Source organism: Apostichopus japonicus, chromosome 1 (genome assembly GCF_037975245.1).
Source record: "Apostichopus japonicus isolate 1M-3 chromosome 1, ASM3797524v1, whole genome shotgun sequence".
NCBI lineage: Eukaryota > Metazoa > Echinodermata > Holothuroidea > Aspidochirotida > Stichopodidae > Apostichopus > Apostichopus japonicus.
The window spans coordinates 8,840,312-8,866,562 of NC_092561.1; the positions used below are offsets into that span (position 1 = coordinate 8,840,312).

Here is a 26,251-nt window from a genome sequence, read left to right on the forward strand (position 1 = left end):
CGGACGACATTTTTCTCATTATCTGCAATTGTCCTTAATTACTCGCGAATTAACGCTTTTGGCAGGGAATAAACTTGGCTAATATCTTAGTTTGCTGTTTTGTGATTGATATATGTAAAAAACTTGATGGACTTGTCAAAAAAGTGGAAAACGGTGACAAAGCGCAAAATGCTGCTTTAATAATTGCTATTAATGATTGAGAGTTACATGACATTGTTTATACACTGCGGAATACTCTCACAATCTTACTGCCAAAGCAAAAGTCATCACAGATAAAAATGGCCAATTTTGAGACCATTTGAGATAACCTATTGACCCCTTGAAGCTCAGAGGATGAAAATTGATGTGAGTGGTTTCAGGCTCAGCTAACAGCAAGAATATGATCTCTCTGATGCAGATTTCATTTCCTGGATGACTGTATATTGGGTTGAAGACTTATAGAACCCCTTCACAAAAATAAACTGAACTGCCTTTGACCAAACTATGTTCACCAAAAGAATATCATAGCATTGGAGAATTCACAGATTAATTTTGGAGTTATCATGTTTAAAAGGTTTTCATACTTTGACAACTGTTGACCTCATGTGACCTTTGACCTCTACCGATTTCAATAGGGATTTGTTTGCACTCACCAAGCTGGATCTACATCCTGAGTATAGTTCAATAAAGATGTACTTCTTGAGTAACCATGTTTACAAGATTTTCAGAATTTGACTTAAATGTTGATTGCAAATGACCTTTGACCATAGGGTTCTTCTACTCACCAAGCTAGATTTATATACCATGTATGAAGTTCAACAAAGATGTTCTTTTTGAGTTATCGTGTTCACAAAGTTTTCACCTCTTTGACCTCTGTTGACCCCATTGCTGTGTAATACTTCAGGTGAATATTCGTATACATAAATATGAATACGGTCATCGGTGAACTTTGAACTTACCGAAATATTGTAACGGCTTTAACTTGTACGAGCGATCTGCCTCCTCTGTCTTGGGAATGCATTTCCACTTTGCAGGATTCGGTGTCTTGAGTGGCTTGGGGGGACTACCGATCCTTTGAACCACCTCGATGAACAACGAATATGTCAGAGGCGGTGAACCACCATTTTCTGAAATCACTCTGTAGAAATTATAGCAGAGTGGAGCAGTTTTTGTTATAATTTGGAGAAGGAAAAAAAAATACTGAAAGATTTGTCAAATTTCATCTAAAATGCTGCTAGTTCTGATACTAAGGGACAGGCTAGTTGGGAAAATTTCTAATGCAAGTACCACTCTAAACTGTCCTCTCATAATATGCATTAAAGCATTCATACTGACAGTATGAACAGTTCCTAACCTTTACTCTGTTTGTAAAGCTAATACCACTCTATACTGTCCTCTCATAACATGTATTAAAGCATTCATACTGACAGTATGAACAGTTCCCAACCTTTATATAACAGAAATGTGATATCCATTGGGGAGTTAGGGGGTAGGACATGTTCCCTGGCTGAGTTAGGTAGGGCCATAAACCATTAATAGTTGTGGACGGATCAGAAATTTGCCAACGAGGGGTGTGGATGTGGGTTAGTTGAATGTGAATTTGCTGTAGGTGGGGGGGAGAGGGGGTGGCAGCGGTCTAGTGTTCCTACCACGGAGACGTTCAAAGTTTACAGATCAAATTTTGCATTCCGAAACCTATTTTGATTAAAAATTAAGTCTACACATAAGGTTGTACTAATTTCCCCCCCCCCCACCCCTGCCCGAAAAGACTGAACGCCTTTCCCGTGACTGATGATGGGGATCCCCTCCTCTCCCTCATTGGGCATGCAAGTGCTTGAAGTATGGCATGAAAAGTACAGATTTATAAAAAACTTGGGCCGACTAGGTCCTAAGGGACCAGTACGCATGGTGTACAGATGAATATGATATGTATGCAACAGATGGAAGGATAGGTAGGGGAGCAGAAGAGATGGAATGTTGGGAGGGATGTAAATTACTAACAAGTATAATATCTTTAACCAGTCTGGATACTGCCCCTCCACCCCCCCCCCCCCCTGTTACTGTAACGAAATCAGTTCCTATGACCTTAAACTTCCATCTAAATGCCTTTACCCAACTACTAATGATCTACAGATTCATAATCAATAGCCATTACTTTCCCCTTATTATTATTTTGCAAGGAACCATTCCATGATTCACATTACAGAAATTTGTCACCATCTGTAGGTCAGGTCAGTTTGAATCCCTATGACCTTTGAACTCTAGCTAAATTTCTTTAGTTTAATAACCTCTGCAGATTCATAACTATTGCCATTATTATCCCTATATATTATAACTGGGAATGAGCCATTCAATAGGACATTTTCAAACTGCAAAATATGTGTCGTCACAGCTGTGGGTTAGGTCAGGTCAAATCAAAGTCTATGTGAACTTTGACCTTCACCTAAATTTCTTTAGATGAAAACATTTTGTAGAATCATATAAAATACTGCCGTTTTTATCCTTATTATCACTATGAAATGAGCCATTCAATAACATAAAATGTTGATATGTAAAGCAGCTGCAAGTCGGGTCAAGTTACTATGACCTTGGGACTGGTCAGGTCAAGTCACTATGACCTTTGGTCAGGTCTAGGGATACATACAGTATATGCAAGCTTGTATCACATTTACCAAGACAGGATTTTAACAGCTGCTCTTCGGCTTAACCTCGCAGCAATTATATTCAATGTCAGATCGCCAAACATATTTAAGAGGCCTTCCTAATTATTTTCCCATTTTTACATCATTTTGTGGATCAGCAGTGATTAAGTAGAACTCGAAGGGTCCTGAGAAGCAACTTTTATTCCTTTGTCTCAATTATAGCAGTTGCAATCGAAGAAAGGCCTTATACACACGTACACCGCTAGTAAATGGTACAAGAGAATGCTTTGACTCACGTTAAAGGATTCCAGAGGGTGTGAGAGACTTGTTCGATGCACTGTACACCCATCTCCTTACAAAGCTCTTTCACCTTGTTGTCACGCTCTTGCCAAATAGGTTCTGGATCCTGCTCGAAACAGAGGACGTCGACGTTCCATTCCTGTCAGGGCAGAGACAATGCAAACACAGCTAGAGAGATGACATATTTATAGTAACTTCTGCTTCGAGGCAAACCGTTCTCGGTAGCACACGTACGACAGCAGTGAATAAAAACTTTTCAGTGACTGATTTGAAAGTAGGTGGTGTACGTGCGAGGGAATAACAACTGGTTCGATACTTGGCATGACTATGTATCAAAATAACACACAACTTGAGGGCTGAACATTAAGTCACCAGGCCTAACAAGTTTGGGCTATTTAACTGGCTAAACAGGGAACAAATTTCAGGCTTAAATTTTTTCTGTACCAGTTTTGAGGGTTCTGAACTTTGCCTCTCATAAAATACTCTGGTTTTTTGTGTGTACAAAACCTGCTCCACACATCTTTACACTTGTGTAGCAATTTTGCCCATTTTTGCATACCATTTTCCGATTCGATACTGGATAAATTATTCCCCGCTAAATGCCAGTCGCCAGTGGAAGAAAAAGGCACTCAAATATTTCTGTACCTCCCCCCCCTCCCTTCCTCTCCACCCAAAAGATTCAGAACCTCATCATACGATTAGTCGGTGAAGAATCGTCAGTGAAAGAATACTCATCATATCTGTACCTAAATGTAAGCTACAGTACGTATTACTGCTTGTAATATGGGCTAATACGTATCGGGCTGCATTGCTCTCAACAGCCACGTACACAAACTGATGTTTGTTGTTGTAAATTGAGGAAGATGTTTATAGTGAGAACTTGATTTTAGTATTTTAAGTTAGATTTTCAAAAGCACTCAAATTTTTAGCAAGTGGCTATTAAATTCTTGTTAGAATTAGCTGCTGTGACCATAATTGATATCCAAAGTAACCTGCCTGATAACATACATCAGACAAGAGCTAGATTTTGCAATCACTGGTTTAAACCTGTTTTCTATTCTTACTTTGGTCTACGTTGCTTTTATGTTTTTTTTTTCATATCTCATCTTTTCAACAATATTCAGACATTTTACTTAACAAGTTTGTCCGCTTTTTCCATCATACGACATTCCAATTTGTTTTATAATTCTACTTTATACTTTTTTTGACTCTTTTTACTGTTTTGTTTTGATACAAATTTTTTATTTCATATTTTGTAAACAACGGCCTTGCCCTTGGGGAAGTTAAGCTACGGCTTACCGAGTTACCCTGGATTAAATGCAGTATGAATCATTTAATAAAATACAGTATAAATAAATTAATAAATACAGTATAAATAAATATACACTGTATGAATAAACTAACAAATTTTAATAAATAAACAGTACGTAGCCTGCCGCAGACATCAGAAGTAGATTTATTTTCAACTAATTCTTGAGTTTTTTAGTTATTCCATGCATGTTGATATAAAACCTAACCCTACCACGGTCGTATCCAACGGGGGGGGAGGAGGGGTGAATTTAGCATTTTAAAATGCCAGATGTCTCCAGTTGTTGTCGGCATGCTTCAAAGGAGAGCATGCGTGACAAATTTTCACTTTCCGTTGTGATTGGTTCTTCGGAGCATCTAAATGTTTTAGTTCAAGGCGCCTGCCGATGAGCCATTCAACAAAGCATGTGACATCATTGGTTGTCTATCTGTCTGGTTATTCTTTCTCATTATTATTATTATTATTATTATTATTATAATAATTATTGTTATTATAATAATTATTGTTATTATAATTATTATTATTATATAGAGGAAGTTTTGAGGGATCCACTACAAGTTTTTTCCAGTAATCTTTCCATCACATTTTTTTCATTAAGTAACAACTGTTGTGGATATAGGATTTATTTCAATTAACAATTCTTAATTATTCAACAAAGCATGTGACGTCATTGGTTGTCTTTCTGTCTCGTTATTCTTTATGGCTTGTCACTGCTTGATTCTTTGTAATTTGAACATTTTATTATCCGTGGCATTTCAGTATCGGAAACGTTTTATTATCATTTTTATTATTATTATTATTATAATTATTATTATTATTATTATTATTATCATTATTATCATTACTATCATTATTATCATTATATAGAGGAAGGTTTGGGGGATCGGCCAAAAGTTTTTTCCAGTAATCTTTCCATCACATTTTTTTTTATTAAGTAACAACTGTAGTGGACATAGGATTTATTTTGATTATCAATTCTTAATCCCAATATTCTTAATTATTCTTAATTATTTAGTTCTTTTTGTCTATGACGAGAATTACTTTATTTCTTCACATGGTTTAAAGTCACATTTCCCATCCTTCCAGCAAAGTTAGGGCTATTTATCTTTAAATGTTTAAAGACTACGCCCACTGAAACTGCTTCTATCTCTCTCTCTGACATTTTGCTGCGGAGTATCAATTTTAGCTACTGTATCTCAGTTTTGTTTGCAAGGTATATAATTCCTCCTATTGATCTATAAACAATGCTCGTCTAGACATACGACATTTTTATCACGCAAGTGACTCTTTCCCTCTTATTACGGCGCCATGTATAGGTAGAGAGATACCATCTCTTAATAGATGTTTACAAGCACAACCGCGGTAGAGTTGCAGACTAATGTAACTCTCCTGGTGATATAATGACTAAATGACATGTAGATGAACATGAAATCAATAAATAAACACACATGAGGAGAGATGGGGAGACAAAATGACAGGGTTATTAATGAAACCAGCAAGTACATCAAAAGGAAAAAAACTAGAAATAGGTCGGAGGGTATAAAATTAAAACTTTGTGCAAAGGAAACAACAAAACAATGAAAAAAACACGAGTAAAATCAATTATTCAGTTATTACATTATTTGATTCGTTGACGACTTCTTTTAACGTTCCTTCGTTAACATTCGTTAACAACATTTAAACTCATTTCCACATTGGTTTGCCTTGCCGACACTAATTTTTTTGAGGGTTATATATGTAATCACACAGTCTGCAGCATAACAAATGTTTTTTTTTTAAATATTTTTTATTCATTCTCTCTTTATTTAAAAATTATTTTAAACATTCAACTGTACACAGAATCGTAAGCTACGATTCGGCAACAAATATTTACGACTTTCGAGTGGTTCATCTTCCTGCCACTCTCATAAACGTCATCGCTAATTTACAGCACATGTTGGTAAGTCCAACACATTCAAAACTAGCTACTTGAATAACCCATTAGTTTTGCGGCGGACGTGTTTTACATTCCACAGCGGACATTTCTTTTGTTCAGGGTTAGTCGGACGTGTCATTATGGTATCATACACTGATGCAACTGGGGTTCTATGGAGCAATTGCTATGCTACGCAACACAACCAGTGAGTGTAGCAATGTCACATGGAGCTCACTCGGCAGCAGGTCTAACCAAAGCTGTACGAACAAAACACTGTTCATAGTTTTTTGTCCATTTTGGGTAAATGAGTCCAAACAAATCTGCAAGAAAGTCCAATTGTAATAGCTGCACAGACCTGCCCAACCACCAGCCCCTCCTACACCCCCCCTCTGCCCCTGTTAATAACCTTGGAGAATGTTCAAAACATTTCACAGCCAAATTAGACATGGTTATTATACAAAAGGTATCCACAAGTCAATGTTAGTCTACTTTGGCCACACTACAGTGTACCATGTACCGTACTTATTCCAGGCGAAGAAATAAAAGCAATATGAAATTTACCAAAAACTGTTTTCGCAAGACCTCTGTGGGGTCCCCCTCAAAACAGTAAAGCATTCCACCTTCGGCTCTGAATTGGTCATCTATATCTTTCAGGCAGTCATGGAGAAATTGCCATCTGTTAAAACCGCATAGTTGAGTTCCTAGAAATGAATAAAAATGAATCCATATGATGCACGTACAACGCTGCTAGGGAAACAGTCAATGAAAGAAAACCCCCAATGACCCCCCCCCCCCCGCCCCATAAAAAAAGAAATGTAATGGGTGACAGAAAATCTGTAAACAAATTACTCAAAATGATGACAAAGTATGAGAAATACCACAAAGCCCTCAAGCTTTCTTTACAGTGATTCCTTGCCAAGTTTTATATGAGAATATGTTAAAGTTACTGAAACACTGCACGGAAGATTATCATGTTTTGACCCCAAATGACCTCTGACCTCTAGAGGTAATGATAAAGTTTTGTTACTCACTACTATGAAAAGGTGAGACATCACACAATAAGCAGGAATTTCATCACAGCTTCTACTTTGGGAGTTATCGTACCAACCTTTGGTGACCTCAAATGACCCTTGACCTCCATATGAAGCTATGGATGTCTTTTAGTCATTAAGGTTGATCCATATGCTATATATGGGCTTCATCCCAGCTTTGCTCTTGGAGTTGCTATGCTTACTAGTGTTTTAAGACTTTTGACACCAGTTGACATGAACTGAACTTTGACCTCTACAAGAAATGAGGGTTTTATCACACACTAGTTGGATTCACATGTTAAGTATGAGACTAATTCAATCTTTGTCTTTGAAGTTTATGGAGTCAAGGTTATCAGACTTTGAGCTTTGATAACCTCAAGTGAACTTTGATCTCTGGTGACCTCAAGTGAACTTTGACCTCTATGAAAAACAACGAAGGTATTGCAGTTACTAGCTTAGATTCACACACTAAGTAACAAGTTTGTCCAAGCTTAGTGAGTTATCATCTTTACTACATTTCATGCTGAGACCTCTTCAAACAGTAGGGTTTCGTACGGATCCGCAACCACGTATAAATTAGTTCATTCAACCAGGAGCAGATTCGAACCGAGCTAGACAATTTCACTTTTGAGAAAAGCAGTCTCAGACACTTTTGGTTGTAGAGTGAGGAGGAGGGTGTTTGACCGGTATTGACCCGGTCATGTAGGGTGCACAGTGCTAAGATGGTTAACAGTTCACAGACTTGTGGTACCTCGATCCCATATACTCCTACTTGTACTTGAGTCTGTACTCTAAAGTACATTTATCCGTCCCCTTATCATGACTTTATATCCGTACCGGTATTCTGACGGGGCAAATCCTGCATAGTCGAACAACCGGCTTTGCACTCGTTGTACTCACACTCAAGCGAGATATTTTTTTGTCAAAACAACCGTGCATAAAGCATTTCCCTAAATTTTTTGTTTTGACAGTTTTGTTTTGACAGTTTTTGTTTAAACCTTGTATTCCTTATTTGTTTCCAAATTGCACTCCAGAACACGATGTTTGCCGTAATACTGTACAATCATCTGATTTATATGAAGGATAATAAAATTTGGCGACAGACTACTCTGCCCAAAGATTAAGTCGAGGGAGCCCCTGGATGATCCATCTGATTGCCTGCTAATTCGTCCTCCTAACTCCTTCCGACAGACAATCGTTGATGTTGAGTAACGTAACAAAAATATCTAGCAGCTCTAAGAGACCTGTCGACATAAATTATCTGACAGACCAAAACCAAAATTTGTATTTTCCTCCCCTGTCCATCGCTGACAGGTAACATTGATAGTCGACACAGATAACAATACCTTAGGTGTGCACGTTGTTACGAGGGCCCATTGTAGCCTAACGCTAGTCACTGCTAGTGAGAAACCTAATGTTATAATGTGGAGAGTAATTGAAATTGCCTACGTGATAAATCAGTATTTGAGAAATTAGGTCGGGTTACCGTGTCACAATGTTATAATACACGATTGTTCTGGTATATTCCTTATGATGACGCGCTGGTCTCGGGTTAACGTCGGTTTACGTGGAATCGCGTGTAAGCTGTGCACGGCATCTTCGTGGATTCTCTGGAACGTTCGCAAGAGATGCAAAGGACTTCCAAGAATAGAAAAACTGGGTCAAGTGTATCGAGAAAGATCTAGATGATTCTTGATATGGCGAATCGTATAAAAACCCGCCCAGATCGGAGAGTTTCTCAGTTTCTGAACGAATACAAGCGACGACACATATTATACCATTCTACTATAAATCGTCAGTGCTCAACTACCAGTAGTTTCTGAGGGATTGAGATATCGATAACAAGATTGATTCTACGCTTCCATTCAGAAGTTTGAAGAGGACTTTGCTGTGAAAGTACAGTTTTCCAGTCGTTATTTCGGAGAAGGTGAAGAATTTCTGTCTCCGTTGAGGAAGTTCGTTACGCCAGGAGTTGGTGGCTATAAAGCTGATTTTGGACTGACTCTGGTAATATTTAGTCGGTGAGAAGTTCGACTTGTGCTTCACTCTATTGTGGCTGGAAGTCCGTCTTCTATTTTGGAGCATCGCCGGAAAGAAGGTGACTGCTGTTTCTGGGATCGCGAGAAACTTCGTCGAGGACCAGTGAATTTCGCGGTACAACGGACCGAGAATCGTCGTCATCGAGGTCGTGGCCGCTGAGGGATATCGCCATTGGAAGAAACCAGCGTGTTTTTAAGTGTATCCTATCTTGTTAAGTTTGTGAGTAATTTTCTATATATTTGTAATTACCACTTATTGTTGTTGGTTCGGGGTCCATTGTTCAATATAGTTTACGTTCTCATTTAAAATCTCTAGACTCGTCAATTTGTCTGTGTTCCTTACGGAAACGAACCCAGGCTTGTGTCTCGTTAAAATTAATTATCGAGACCTCTCGCATTCCAACGTAACAACGTGTATGATAAGGAAATTCAGTTTTAATTGTACTTGAGGTGTAAGGGTTTACGCCCGGCCTCCTGTATTACTTCCACTTGATCTGATACAGATGGAGACTCCCCCCTACCCCCCCCCCCCGTCCGTAAGTCACTTGATAATACTGAAAACTACAAATTTCTTTCACCTGCTACTTCTCCATCAAATATGAAGATGGGATAGAACTTTGTACAGCTGCACAGACCCTCTAGCAAAGCTGGATTGTCGTGCAGACGAAGCCCGTGGCGAAACCAGTGGACTGTCACAGATTCCTTCTTGCTGAAAGAACAAGTAAAAAAAATTTAAATACCGACTTGAAAAAAAAAACAGAGACCATGCTCTCAAACTTTAGAGAGATCTGAAAAAAAAAATTGCAGGTGCATCAACGACAATTTCAGAAGCTTAACTTAGGTTCTCCCTTCACCTTCCCAATTTGCAGAATTTTCAAAATGATGTCATCTGGTCTAAAGTACATGACTACTGTACGGTAGTCCAGTTTTATTATCAAGTGATGAAGAAAAATATTTTACAAACAAAACCCCATTTAAATATCCAGTCTGCATTCTGCATCGTAATTCAATTGTCAGAAACTCAGCATTCAAACGTTTTTAAAAAGAATCATGCCACGAAGCACACATTAGGCTGAAATCATGCACGAACATATTTCTAAAAAAATTAAATTAAAACCAAAATTAAATTTGCAAAACAATTGAACATTTTGTGCCTGACATTACCATGTGTTTTCAGTACGTCATTGTATCATTTGTTTTTCAAAGAGAGTGGAAAATAATTAAAATGAGTGAATCAGGGCAGTCATTTTTACGACGCTTAAAGCCACCAACCAATGTGGGAGAAGATGGCAAGGGCTCATGGATTACAACTTTCACATCGGGTGGCTTCCAAATTCAACATTTTAACTCAAATTTGGAATCTTACCAAATCTAGATAGTCATTTCAGATGGAGAAAACCTGTAGACTGCTCTTGGATGGAAAAACCAACCTTACTATGACCCGGCCGGGGGTCGAACCCGGAACCTCCCGAAAAGTCTCATTGCTTCAAATGCCACCGCCATTATCCACTCAGCCACAGCACCAAATGTTGATTAGAGTAACATTATTTTCCCAATTACGAATTCACTGCCACGTCATGTTGAAGCGGTAAGTACTGTATGTCTGGGCTTTGCATTTCTTACAGCTTTACTATGCCGATTTCAATCTTTTAATTTTAGAGTCGAAGGGGAACGAAGGGGAAGGAGCAGGATGGTGAGCGGGGATGAAGGAGGGAGAAGCATGGGGTGGGAGGGGTGTTGTGAAGGAGTGGGGTCACATAGGTTTCTAGCTGTAGATTGGTGATATTAACACCATTTAAAGGGTGTGAAGACTCGCGCAAAAAGAAACGTCTAATGCCGGTAATTTGACCTAGTTTCGAATGAGGTGTAACAGAAGTATTAAACACCACCATCGATCCCAAAAAATACACACACAGCTTGCTACCTTCGGTAATTAGACACTAGTGTACAGTCAGTACATACAGCTGAGGTCAATACCCACAACACAGTATACAAACGATACAGCGATGGACATCTCAGGTCCAGCACGAACAAAACGTCACTTGCAAGCAACAGAAAGTTAACTTTTTCAGATGGCCACACGCGGTTTGGGGCGAGTCTTCAATGCCTTTAAGCAAGTTATTTACTTTGGTATATATAGTGTAGCCATGGCCTCCTTGGCATTTTCTAAGCTTAATATTGATGTTTAGAATCAATTACTGTGTGTAAAAATACAGCCCATCAAGAAAGGGTGCACCGATGATTTATTTCTGCTATGTACAGTACAGTAACTGCTACATCTTGCTTTGAAGAAATCCAAGTCTGGAAAGGGTTCCATTAGAAAAGATGTCTAATGGAAAATCTGCAGTACAATAAAGACTTTCTGCACGGACTGTGGTGAAAATTTCTCGAAACTTAAATATAATCAACTTATTATAACTCAATATAGGATTGCAACTGATCCCCGAAGAGACAGATTCCATATTCTGTCAATTCTCACAGAATGAAGGTTAAAAAGCACAAAATTTAATTATCCATTCCAAGTTAGTCTTCAACATTTCTTTGAAGAGACACACTTTTCAACAATATAATAATTACAAGACACGTAAAAGAAGCTCGTGTAAAATTTGAACATTTTCATGTTCCTTTGAACAAGCTTTTCCCACATGAAATTTGCCTACTGAAATACACATGAAATTTTTATGGATAGGTCTACATTGCCATGAAATTTAATTACGAGACAGCACAAATTTTAATGACGTACAATTGTCATGAAAACACAGTACAAGACAGATAAATCATTTTGATTCTTTTTTTTTTATATTAAAAGTCAAATCTTAAAGCTACTCTAAGGCCTCATTCCCGCTTTCCATCATCAACACGAACTAACAGATAACTTTCTTGGCTGCATAAATCAAAACGCTCATCCTATTCGCAGGCTTCTCCCACAATCATGGTCGCTTAATTAACTGCCAGTATATATTTCATTTAATTTATTTATTAAATTATTTGTTTTATCACAACATTCGGGTGATAATAATAAGAACATATATAAAGTACCAACATACAAAGAGTTGTGAAAGGAAGTGCTCCAAAAATACCTTTAAAGGACCAATAGTGTATTGACCTAAAGGTACAGCAAACTATTAATTTAGAACTACACTACTGTAATATTTATGAAATCAGAATTGGATATAAACCATGGAATTAATTAACCCAACTTTTCAATTTCTTTATAATTTTTGGGGCATTTTTCAGTCCAAAAGATGGGAGAAATTGATAAAATCCTATCTCAACACACTGTATTCACTGACACAGAGTAACTGATGATATTAGTGCACCATGAAGCTGCAACAGCTATAAAAACGCTTGTGTATCCTGCCAGTATCTTCTCCCTGGGTGTGTTTGTTATCGTATGTGAACTGTACGTCAAAACTGAGGGTTTGTCTTACACACATCGGCAGCATTTAACCAGGGAGTTGTTATGGAAAAATCTCCCTGGTTAAACTAACATGTAAGAATTTGTGCATGTTTTTGTCCCTTCTGTTACTGTTACTTGTCATTTAGCCTTTGAAGAAGATCCTAGGATCGAAACGTCAGGCTAACTTTCTATACATGTAAGAATTTGGACACAATACATCATTTTAGCAGGGAACAAAACTGCATGCATGGGATGATTCCATCAACCGTTTTTTTTTTCTTTCTGCACCGCTCTTATCGGAGATGACAGCTCTACCGTAGGGTATTTTCACCAAGAGAGAAACCGAATATGACAAATGCAAATTTAACCGTACAATACCTCAGGGGGAATCTTCGGCAGCACTGACAAACAAATTGTCTATCAGCAGCTTTGTACTGGCATTTATCTTAATATAAATCCCAAATTGCCAAAATCAGAACTTTGATAATGTCCAAACAGCAAATTGTCAGTCTTAGCTGTTGACATCTGAAATTTACTCTAGTGGCAGTTGCTGCTGACTAGCTAACGTACCAGGTAAATTAGGCCTATGGTGCCCTTTACCAATTTTGGGAAATTTATACCTGAGGTGCGTGTACAAGTTTCGAAAGCCGAAAAAATTGCTATTATCCTTATCCTACGCAAATTCACAAATTTATAACTTGCCATTCAAAATTAGAGACAGAAATTGCGTTGCCCCTGTTGATCGTTAGTTTGAACCGGGTTACCTAGGTATCCAGATGTTGAAAATACAAGCTGCACATATCACAAATTAGCACACACAAGTATGCTGTACTCACCGAGCGGCCATAATGTTAGTCAGCTAGCTAGCTACTATAGCTACAGTAGCTCTCCTTGTTGATGAATGTTGACTGAGAAATACCTAGGTACCCAGAGTACCTAGGCACAGTCTGCAGAGTACTAGGTTACCTACTGTAGGTATCCTGATATTTAACAATACATGCTGCACATATCACAAATTAGCACACACATGCTGTACTCACCGAGCGGCCATAATGTTAGTCAGCTAGCTAGCTAGCTCTCCTTGTTGATGAATGTTGACTGAGAAATATGTCAAAGGATCTGCAAGAGGGAAACAATTTAAATAAACAATTAAAAAAAAATTCAAATACTGTGGATGTATCTTAATGATGAGAAAACACTGGAAAAGTTTTTTTTTGTCCTCAATTGTATTTTTTCAAGTTTTTATTTTCTTAGTTACAGTAGAGGATGACTTTAATAGGCACAAAATTGATTTTGATATGTTGTATGTACTGAACACTGCGTTCAACCCTGCAGGTTGCAATTCTATACCACTTTTAATTTTTGAGTAATCCCCCTTTAAACATCCGACAGGCATCCATCGAAGTGGCTGGTCTACTTAGTCTAACAAACAGACCCCCAGTAGAGCTGCAGATGCAGCAGAAAACTCCACAGAGGAGCAGAGATTTTTTATGACCTCAAATAACATCTTTTATAAAGCTTCGTAAAAGTTTGTAACAAGAAACGGTGTTGATTGTTATCCAAGTAATGCCCTGTTGTTTAGAACAACATGTTTTGGTTCACCTAATAGGATTTAACAAAAACAAGTGGATTACGATCGAAAATTTAGACCTGCAGTCAGGAGCCAAAAATTCTATGAATTCATCATCAACTGCAGCATTCCTGAGATTTAGCATATATACCTTAAAGGATTGGTTTGGTTGTCATACAGTACACGTTTATGTTACAGTATATGAAAGAGGACAATAAAAGAAACCCAATGGTGGAAAAAAAACTGTTTAAATATCTTTTTCGGATAAAGAGATACTCAAGTGTAAAGTTTTATCAGATTGTGTAGAAACTGCTGAAATCTGACTAGCTGTGATGTCACATCCTCACATTCCTGAAAAGTCTTTGTTTTCATCTCTAATTATTTTGTGAGATTTCATGACTTTCAACCAAAAGATATGTCAGGAGATCTCAAATTTGTCAAAGGAAGTATTTCAGATTTAACAACTGAAGAATTTTTGATTATATTATTTCCAAATGTGTTAAAAAAAAATGTAAATAATTTTTAAAGAAATATATTCACAAATGTTAAGGAAGTGAGGAAGTGACATCACACCCTCACAGTAAGTCTTTCTACACCAGTCGTTTTCAAAGACATTTTGATATCTTCAAAGTGTCATATCTCTTTAACAGAGCATGCTATCATGGTAGTTTCTTCACTGTTCTTTTTCGCTTTTTGTGCTCTTTCATACAAAATAGACATGTCAAAACACCTGAACCAATCCTTTAAATCTAAATATGTATCTCGAAAGACAAACAAAATCTTGTTTTTCCCCCCTCAGACTGTGACTCGTCAACTTCCGTCGAGACTTGAAAAATCTGCCGAACGCTATCTCTTTTTCTTATCTGTCTGAAAGAGTAATTGAGAAGCCCCTGAATGTTTTTAGGCCATCTACTGGTAAGCCTCAACGAGACTCCTTCGGTTTCGACGATAATTACAATAATATAAAGCACGTTCCAAAATTGTTGACACGCCGATTGTCCGTTGGCGATCATTATCAGTAGAAATACGTTATTTTCAATATGCAGTAGAGACAGGTTTTATTATGTACATTACGGTAGTGTGTATTTTCACATGGTATGGGATTCCAATTTGGGTCAAATTCATGAGGTTGGAGTGCAAAGTCTGACATCAATGTCACTTTCAAAATGGAGCCTTTTTCCCCTCAGGTAAATGGCTTCCTTTGTATCTAGCCAGCAAGTTAGGTGGACAAAACGTGCGATATGTAGCATTATAACCGTATCAACTTTACAGTAAGGTCTAAAAATACACATAAAATGAATCATTAGAAACCCAACCATACCCATGCAACATGAACACCACATTAGTTTGACCTATCGTTAAAAATATTTACCTTGCATAAATTTGCTTTTGATACAGCACAAATTAAGATTCTGCCTATATCAAAAGTGTCATGTGTATTCATGAATTTGTGAAAGATGACACAATATTCATGTAAATTCCAAGAATAGATGATTCAACTTAAAAAAATTGTTTACATAAATATGACAGTAGAATTTAAGAAAAGGTCATGTGTTGCCTTCAAAGTCCTAGACTCTCACAAGTTTGGTTTGGTTCTACTTTATGTATGTATGTTAATATGTCTGTTATAAACCATTATTATTTAATGTAAAATTTCCAGTAAATGCATCAATTTTTATTCCTTTTTCAAGCTTTCATATCCCATTGAAACTAATTCCAGAACATTTGTTTCAAATGGACTCTTGATGGAATGATCATAAAAAAAAATAAAAAATTTAAAAAAAATAAAAATAATTGTTTCAAATGCAAGAACAGTGTACAGTACCTCTATACATTGCATGTGGACACCCATGTTTTCCATTTTCCAGACTTTTACTGTTGTGATTGCTATGAAATTTAATTATAATCTGTAAGTTCCTTAATTGCTATGTTAACTTGCGCGACAAGATTTGATTGGCTTCAGTACATGGTTATAGTTGCACACGATCAGTTTGAGTTGGATGTATACATGAAGCAGTGCATAAAGTACATAAAAACAAATCCTGTAATATGTACTGCACACATGTATGCTAATTCGAGAAAAAATAGCAGGTGTTATTCAAAGCACAATGACATACTGACATATTACCCCTCTAGGATACTAGCATTGAATGCTGATGTTGCTTAAATTTTTTTTACTATTATTACTATTTCTAATTTTACTATAAAGAAAAAAAAGTTACCACTTAAATATTTCAAAATGTTGCATTTATAAAGGGTTGCATGAAAATTACTGACAATTGATGAGGTCTTGTGACTGTCTGTAAAATGACATCATGCTCGCTGTCTGTAAACTGCCATCATCAAAGTTACTTAGGTTAAACACAAACTGTAGCGGTCGCACACAATCAGTTTGTGTTACAGTACAAATGGAACAGTGCATAATCAATCTCTGATATTATAAGGCTGTCTTTACTGCATACATACATACTGTATGGTGAACCCTTATTTGTGCTGAAACACAGAAAAATAACAATTGTTGAGGCAAAATGAAACATTTACTTTACAGTTCATGACATATTCTGTAACCTTTACATCTTCATCATGTACAGTGAGCTGATATTTTACTTTGATGAAATATTTCAAATTTTGCATTTTACAAAGTGAGATGAGATTTCTGCGGGAGATTTCAACGAGAGATGACCTTGCTCATTGTGTATTCATGTCATGCGATATATTTGTTCCTGTTAGTCTAGGAATATACTTTGTGTCTGTCACTCCGTACAAATATCTTAAACTTATCTCAAATATCTCAAAAAACAAAGTAAAGCAGTTATTTTTATCGAGCTGTGGCTATGATTAATGTAACATTTGAATGATAAATGTTATCAGACACAACATTCTGTAAAATCTGTAGGTTTCATAGAGGCACCATTCTTTTTTTACTTTTTTTTTTTTGGGGGGGGGGGAGAAATAACCTGGTTTAAACCTTTGGGAGGGCAGGGGGAGGGAGTGGCAGGTCTGTTCTCGGCCCAATGGCTATCTGATCACGTTGATAACTTCTTTTTGACTTTCGAACATAAATGGGTAAAAGGCTAGGAATCTAGATACAAATAATGTAGTAATAATAATAATTTCATATTTTTATATAGCGACTTTCCCAAAGGCTCTAAGCGCTTCACAATATTACCCAGGTCAACGATAACCTGTCAAACATAGAGACAATCCCTCCACATAGCAGCAGCTAAACAGCGCCTAACTGACAGTTTTATCTCACAGGTCCCCATGTATACACCTGGATGAAGAGAGGCAATGCCTAAGGACACAATGCAATGATCTGGCCAGGACTCAAACCTGCAATCCTTAGATCACAAGTCCACTGCCTTGACCACTTGACCACAATGCTCCCTGACCACTTGACCACAATGCTTCCTGTAAGTAGTACGTACAGTACAGTAATTACAAGGCCTCAATCTTGTTGTGCAGACTAGAATGCTATGTAGTTACTTAAACATATCTTTTCTAAATTCTCTATTGTCCAATCAATTACAGCAGTAGACAAGATCACTTTGGTTAAAAAATAAGAACAAAAGTCCCCTTTTAAGGATGAATTTGGGAACAATTACATTTGATCCTTTGTTGATCATTAATACAACACTGCCTACTGTATCTTTACATACTGTATTTCTATAGCACTTTTAATTTTTGGAGAAATACGACCGTTCAAAATTAAGTGACGTTCATCAAATAATCAAGTGACTGGAGAATGAAGTCTCAAAACACTCACACAAATAGGTCAGTTGCTCAGATGCAATACAAAACTCAATTGATGGGAAAATGAAAATGACAAACATGTAATTTACTGTACTGTACGATGTATGTCATTTCTACAAATTTGTCGAGGACAGATGGTGTTTAATGTTATCTAACCGTGCTCTGCTGTTTATATGAAGTTAAAAGAACATTCGTTTGCGTTGATTAACATTTAACATTTAGGCCTGCACTGAGGAGCCAACATTATCATAATCACCTCTGAAGCCCCTACATAAAAATTCCTGAGGTTTTAGGAAATTTATTTAAAGGTGAATAATAATATCTTGAAAAACGTCAATATTACTTGTCCATTATAACTCAAGATATGGTTGACTCAATGGAAGCTGGTCTAGCAAATACCTGATTCTTCTTTGCAGTGGATCACATTTACTGTAGGTAGTCTATGGTGTTATAATGACAAATGATCTTCCAAAATGCTTCATTTATTTTAATCAAAACCAAATTAAACTGCTTATCCACTAGAGAGCCTGTGTAAGAGAATGTGTAAAAAGTAAGATGGCCTGACGTTTTGATCCTAGCAGGATCTTCTTCAGAGTCTAATTTTTTTTTTTCTAAATTTAAGAGAAAAAAACGCCTCTGAAGAAATGTAAATGTAAATAAAATCTTATATCTAAGCGCACTACGCGCGATGCATCTGTGCACTTTACAAACAATCTAGAATATACAATGACATAAAGCAGTAAATACATAAAACAGTAAATACGTATACCATATACAGATATATACAGGAATATGAGATCGAAAAACGATTAAAAGCAATGGTGAAGAGTAAAGCGATAAAACAGATTGACTACAAGATCTACAATTTGAATGCAAAAAAAGTGAAAACTCCCATTGAAGCTAGAACCTATAAACCAACACGTCAGAACAACATAAAATCTAAAAAATCCTAGAAACCATCATTATAGAAGATCCTGCTAGGATTGATACGTCAGGCCAACTTACTTTTACACATTTATTATAATCCTCATGTTGATTTATCCTTCGATCACATTTAGACTGTTTGCATACAGTAGCTGGCACGGTTTCCTCTATTAAAGAATTTCATCAAAATTCACCTTCCTTTTTCAGAAATAATTATTTGCCTCTCTGAATATGCGACTCAGATGTTATAATTTAAAAAATAGGAAAAGAAAGATTTTTAGCCAAATTGCCATGATGACATCATTCAGTCACTCTGCTAAATTGCCAGATGCATGAATTCACGAAATACAGTACAACCAAATATGAAAAATTTAAATCTACATCATACAGAATGGTTTTGACTACGTACAGAACACAGACAATTTCCAGCATTCTTGTATCAAGCACGACTTCACATACTGTAAGTACTCTGGAATGTCCCTTTAAAACACAAACTTACAAAGTTCAAATCCACCACCACAATCATCATTAAGGTTTGTCCTCAAATCAACAAAAACTGCACTTGTAAACACAGATACATAGATTTAATGTTTAATAGCAAATAATATTATTTCAAGTCTGAACAAAGAATAAATGCCAATCTCAGATTAAAAATATCTTAATGTACTCACCTGCCCTATAGATCACTTCATGAAATCTGTGCTCAAGTCTAGCTCGAAACCTAAAATGTATGCAAGCTCTGTACGCCTTTCAAGCTCTATCTGCATTGCTTTACAGAAGAGGAGTAAACAACAACGATTTCCCAAGATAAATAAATTTAGAAACTGTTCACTTGTTGATAACTTACTTCGAATGGCAGAGGAATAATCAGATCACATTTCAAATGAGTATTGTATACCAGTTAATAAACTGACAGTACACAAACTAGAGTGGCAAGCTGTTACTGTCAACTACTGCGCTTATGAATATTTATATCTAGTAGAGCCAATCACAAACAGAGATGAGGCTGTATGTGAGCAACTGGGTAAAACTGTGGAAATTTTCAAAAACATTTTTGAAAAACAAAAAAATGTGTCACAGACTGTAAATATCATAAGATTAATAAAGTAAAATATAAAAAAATAAATAAACATTTGTGCTTTATGAATATATAATTCTTTGTTATTTCACATATATTTATGAACAAACAATCGACTGACGTTTTAATTTATGCTTTGAATATTACCGACATGCTGTGCAATGGAATCGACGCAGAAATCAGAGGGTTTCACTATGCAGTGTTAAAAGGACATGTTGCAGTTGTACAGTTGTAATCTGATATACTTTTATGAGTAAATGAGACAATATCTGGGAGTTGGCTCTGTGCTTCAGGTTATACATGTACATACTAACCAAGACATACTTTATTATTTTGTGACTGTTTAAACTGAGTTAATGGCATTTATTAGTGATATTCTGGTGGAAGGCAAAGTACTTAAACTATATTGCAGAGCAAAACAATACGTGTTTGACAATCTTGTCCCGATTAAGATACATACAATATATATATATATATATATATATATATATATATATATATATATATATATATATATAAATATATATATATATATATATATAATATATATACTTACTGTACCTACAGTAGGGTACGTATTGTAATCTTCATACTGTTTTATTCTTGAAACCTGATGTTTGATCTAAGTCTGTCAACCTCTTTTGTATTTAGAATTTCTGGTACCACCAAACCTTTCAAATGTTTGAGGGGGCATAAACATACAGTATTTTGACATACAGCCATTACAGTGTACTAAAGAGACAACCTGTTAACAAGTTAACAACCTGTTAACATACTGTACTTTACACGTACCGGTACCGTGTTAATACCGTGAAACTGATAACAACGTCCACGTTAATGCATGGTTTTAATATCCACCCACGTCATACTGCAAAATGCATATTAAATTTTAATGAGAGTACTTTATTCCTCCAGGCCTTTTTCTTGGCATTCCACCGAACAATTTACAAGGTCTTACAAATGATTAAATGGAAAACCTTTTAATGGTGTTACACAGAGCAACACTCTGAAACTACACAAAAAGTTATTTTTCCAGATGAATTCTTTCAAGTTTGTCACATACTGTAATTATTAAAGTTAATGAGGGGCATGCTCAGCACTTGTCATGGACGGACGAGAAAATGAACTTTTGGATCCCTCTTAATAGTCGGGCAATGTACTGGAGTCAAATTAGTGGGGACAAGAATAAATAGGTTAATTACATATATGCTGAAAGAGTCAAGGTTCTAGTTCCAGATTAATCATGCAAATTATGGACTTAATATTAATATTCAAATGTCCTGTCCATGACACTTTGGACCAATTTGTTTTTATAAAGACTTTTTCAAAGTACACTATTAATCTGCTGATTTTTAATAAGGAATCTCTGATACTGTACGTACCTGATTGCCATAGAAAGGCAAAAACGAGAATTTGAAAAATCTGTACTTAATCATCCATGTAATTAGCTAATTAAAATGTGTTACGGAACGGGACATTCTCACATTGTTAACCTCCTCTGTATCAACAAAAGTCTACATTACCTAGACAACCAATTACAGAGTGACTGGTAATTTAACAGTTTCCAGCATTAACGAGACCATTTCGACCCAGCACTACAATTATAAAGCAGCAAGCACATCCTTATAATCAAGGAACAGTATGTAATAAAAAATAAAAAAAATTTTTAAATTTTTTATTATCATTCCAACAAGAGTCCAAACAATGTACAATTCATAATAACATATATACTTTATGACCAATAGTCAATATTAATGACAGCAACAAATAAATCATTAAACTTCAAATAAAGATTTCCACTTATGCCATCTGATATCAAAAGCATTTTGCTTACAACTAGTTTGATACAAAAACTTTTCCTTTAAAGTATGTAATAAATTGGTGTGAAACAAAAGTTGTATACATGGCCAGTTTTTCAGAAACAATTTTCTGTGGCCAGATTGCACTACAAAGGTACAAATGCTACGGAGCCTTCTGTATGATATATACACTGTATTTCTATTCTAGATAATCCCTATATTTGGAATGCAAATGGAAAACATCCTACATAGAAAAACAACAAATTGAATTTATCGATGAAAAGTAGAAATTTAATCACTGTTGGACAAATTACTATATAGACATTGGTTCTGATCTTAGACAGCTCTACAAGATTCAACACTTAACTAAGTACTTCTACTTTGTCCAAAATAATTGAAGAAAATTCATGGACTTACTTTATCATTAGCCTAAGTACTATTTAAACAGTGAGGAACTTTGAGAGGCAGAGGGACTTGCCAACTTCATGTCGACCTATTTTCTATCACTGTACAGTATTTGGCACCATCTTCTGCCATCTAGACAATAATTATTAAACTGTGACTGTACCTACCATATAGGCTGTAACCCTACAGACTGTATTACAGTGTACACTGTACAGTAAGTGTCTGTATTCTGTCTGAAGTCTGTTTCTTGTCTCACGTGTGCAGGCCTAAAGTATGTTCCCCACTTTGAGTAGAATAGACCCCAGAGGTCTACTGTATAGACTGCAAGATCATAGGGTTAGGGGTTAAGGGATCTATAAGCTGAGCCAAAAGTTGAAACCAGTCTATGAGCTGAAGCTAAATTTAGCATCTTGTGTTTTTCCCTACATCCTCTGAACTCAAAATCAACACACAAGTGGAGACTATTGTGTTATTAGAATGACATGAAAAATGGTTTGAAAACAAACATATTTATTGGGAAAAAAACAGTTTTTTTTTTTTTTTTCATGGGCCAAGACTACTGTACATTTTTTAAGCCTCAAATATATCTTATACAGTAGGATATGTTGCCATTGGATCTATGCCTGGAGACTATTGTGCTATTAGAAATGACACAAAAAATGGTTTGAAAACAAAAATATTTATTGGGAAACAACAGTTTTCTTTTTCTCTTTTTCTTCACGTCCAAAGACTAATGTACGTACCTTGTTTAAGCCTCAAATATGCAGTATGAAATGTTTCCATTGGATCTATGCCTGCCCATTACAGTAGCAACTAAATTGTACCTTAATGAAACCTTTAATTCTCCTTCAGCTCATAGAATATGAATTATCAGTGGGCTAGGCCTAAGACACTAACTACAGTAGCAAGCATATCATTTGGCTATGACTGTAGGCAAATGTATTTTTTACTTGTGTTACTCCTTTCATAAGCTAAAGCATTTAGGTCATAAACATTGCCTCTAAAATATCCTAGAATGTCAAATAGCTTTCCTTGCCTTTTTCTTGTGGAAACAAATGTTCAAAAAAAAATTCAACGATTTGTGTTTTTGTCCACCGTAGGGTGGGTGCATCGATATAAGCAAAAACAGATACTGGTATACCCACTGACAAATACCTGGTTTTACCAGGTATACCGGAAATTTTCGCAAAACCACTACTTCCAGCGTTAACTGTACTACATCAAACACTGGCATGAATTGTATGGACACTAGTCTAGCCTACAAATGTACGTGCAGCTTTATGACGACAACTTTCCCATGTATGTATTTTCATTTACAGCAACTTATTTACAGATTTGATTAAAATGAAAATAAAGTACGCAAAGTCGGTGCTTTTTACGTGTCTTTCATTACAAAGCGAATGTACAGTTCCGTACACTCAATATAAACGGGGCCCGGTCCAACCACAAAAAGTACAGCGGCATATAATCAGTATGGGAATTACCAGGTAAGTATTTGGATACTAATGCGTAGAATCGGTATAAGAACAGGTACAGTATGAATATACATAATGCACAGAATCGATTTACAGTAAGAACAACACACCAGGTTAAGTTAAAATGTTCCATGAGGGTTGAAGTGCAGAATCGATATTCATATTGCAGAAGGCAGAGTTACTAAGTACTAACAAAAACAATTTATATGAATATATGTATTGAGCAGAATCCATTTCTTCCCAAAATAACTTGAGCATTTGACAAACTACGTGCAGAACCAATTTCCAGAAACTGTACTTGCAAGTACAGTAGAACTATGATGAAGTTTTAAAGCAATTAGCCCAGTTAGCAAAGTGTGGGTTTTATTATACAACGTGACTGGGGAATGACTTTAATTTGTCACGTAGCGGTCTGTTAATTTAAAGAACTTTGGGGGATTCCTTTCTTTGAAATGGTATTCTCAAATGTTAAGAGAGTGACATCTTAGAACCGCAAAAGCTCTGTGGCAATGTGGAGTAGTGAGATAGAGACCAGATTATCCCATCAATTAGTTTAGTATGGATTGTTTTAAAACTTAGATGAAACTTTGCTGATCTCTCTGACAGTAGGTACAGAAAGCTGGACATTCAAAACTCTACTCACTTGTCTTAGACCTACCTCAAGCACATCTTACCAGCCTTGGTCTCTCTTAGTTTATGGCTAAAAGAAACTGCAGATTCCTCGCTAGACAAAAATGCTTGTTTCGGATATATATACCTGGTATTTGTGGTATATTTTTTTATGACAAATTTTGATACCGTCAGTATGGGTATGAATGAAATACCAGGTGTACCTGGTATATCGATATACTGTACCAACGCACCCCTAGTTCACAGGCATCAAAAGTATGTTACATTGAATCTTTATACTTGTACCTTTCCCTTGATGTACAGTATGGCACATTTGTGTTATTTTCTTATGGGACTCGGTAAAACTTGATAAAGCCTAGCACTTTTGGACAAAGAATTTTCTCTTTTCGCAAAAATTCCTAAGCGTTCAAGTGACTACAGGTCACCCTGTGACATCATTGTGCGGAGTTGGTTGAGGAAAACTTTTGATCAATCTATTCACTTCAGCACTAACATGATGCCGATACGACACTGTCATATACTGTTAATATTAAAATGCCAACGAATTGTGTAGTAGGAGGTTGCAAAAACACTTTTTCTTTCAAACCGACGAAAAACATCGCAGGCTTTGGATTGATAATATTGCATCCACTGACTGGAAACTAACTGCAACACGATTAATTGCAACAACAAATGAATAAATACCCGAGATGTTGCCATATTTCACAAGGAAGGCATTTCAATTGCAGTAAGACCTTGATATCGTAAGGCACAGTTTGTATTGTGGCCTATTAATTAGCAACGAATCTGATGAAATATATGATGTTGAGGCAGTTTTTTTTTACCATAACTTCCTTTAATTGACGAATTGCTACCCAAAATGGGTTTATCAATGTGTGATCAATTCTAACAACTATTTCTTTTTCTTGTCACTGCATGTTTATCGGAAAATTGATTTTAATAAACTTTTCACCTTCTTACTAGATGTATATGGAAAGTCCATTGTTATTGTTTTGCATTCGCGGTACACTTAACGCATCATGTTTCTGGTCAGTGAGAATCTGCTAACATTGACATCAAATATCTTTAAATTACTGATTCTTTCGACGTAAAAAGAACCACAGTTTTGTTTGTGAACTCAATACCTTGAGTATGAAAAAGAAAAAGGATTTTTTTCTGCTGCCAACAGTGGATTTTAAAGTTAGAGGGCAACACACTTAAAGCCTTTGTTATTGACAACCTCCAAACGTATCCCTGCTGGGTTTGAGACATTTAATTTGATTGTGTACCAATCACCATTTGTGAGGCCTATGTTTGCCTAACTTTGATAGCCACTTGGTCTAACTGCTACTGTCCGTGTTATGCCTACTGAACTGCCTAGCATATCACTAGGCCTAGCCTACTGTAACTTGTTAGCCAGTCGGAGTCCGGACTACTGACACTGTACACACTTGTGGATCAAACATATAATCACATAGGTTACTGACATTAGTTTACAAACTTACTGTATTGGTGATTGTCTCCAATCGCACATAGTTTCAATCACTTGCAGTTGATGATTATTCTACTCAACATTATTTCGTTGGGTCTCGTAAGAGCAAAACCTTTGAAGTTAGGGAAATGTACAATCCAGGGCTACCATAGGACTGGTATTACTGTAATAAACACAGATGATTACCTTTCAATTCAGTACGTTCGGTGTATAGTTCTTACGGGAAAACCTTCTGTTTATAGCTCCATGTACAAAGCAAATCTTGTCGCTTGTTATGTAACGTCCTGTCCACAAGTGACGTCACGACATGCTCATTGCGCAATCACATGAATCAAACAGAATGGTCCACATACGGAAAAGCCGTATGTACTGCATGCTCTGGTCACACACAGAGCACCTATGGCGGGCCGCGAATATTTTTTTCCCAAACTGAACTGACACTGAAATTATTTCCTCGATTCTGATTGGTTATCAGCGAGCACGTGATATACTTTAGTTTTCAACATGGATCCTCCATAATCTGTCGATATC

General features: G+C 36.4%; 1 protein-coding gene across 7 annotated transcripts in view; it reads right to left on the reverse strand.

Moving 5' to 3' along the window:
• The window catches only part of LOC139966588 (cryptochrome-1-like), a 45,362-nt gene extending 19,465 nt beyond the window's left edge, over positions 1–25,897 (reverse strand). The window contains exons 1-7 of one of the 7 annotated variants that reach the window (XM_071969782.1): positions 25,734–25,897; positions 13,677–13,734; positions 13,452–13,476; positions 9,794–9,924; positions 6,707–6,846; positions 2,918–3,060; positions 939–1,117 (exon numbers count right to left, since the gene is read on the reverse strand). In XM_071969782.1, the coding sequence (XP_071825883.1) occupies positions 939–1,117; positions 2,918–3,060; positions 6,707–6,846; positions 9,794–9,924; positions 13,452–13,462 (604 nt within the window). In that variant the 5' untranslated portion in view covers positions 13,463–13,476; positions 13,677–13,734; positions 25,734–25,897. Of the gene's footprint in view, positions 1–938; positions 1,118–2,917; positions 3,061–6,706; positions 6,847–9,793; positions 9,925–13,451; positions 13,481–13,655; positions 13,735–19,533; positions 19,716–22,311; positions 22,329–25,733 lie in introns of those variants that run through there. The other 6 variants (XM_071969791.1, XM_071969809.1, XM_071969818.1 and 3 more) reach the window with 6 other exon arrangements.
• Positions 25,898–26,251: the final 354 nt, after the last annotated feature.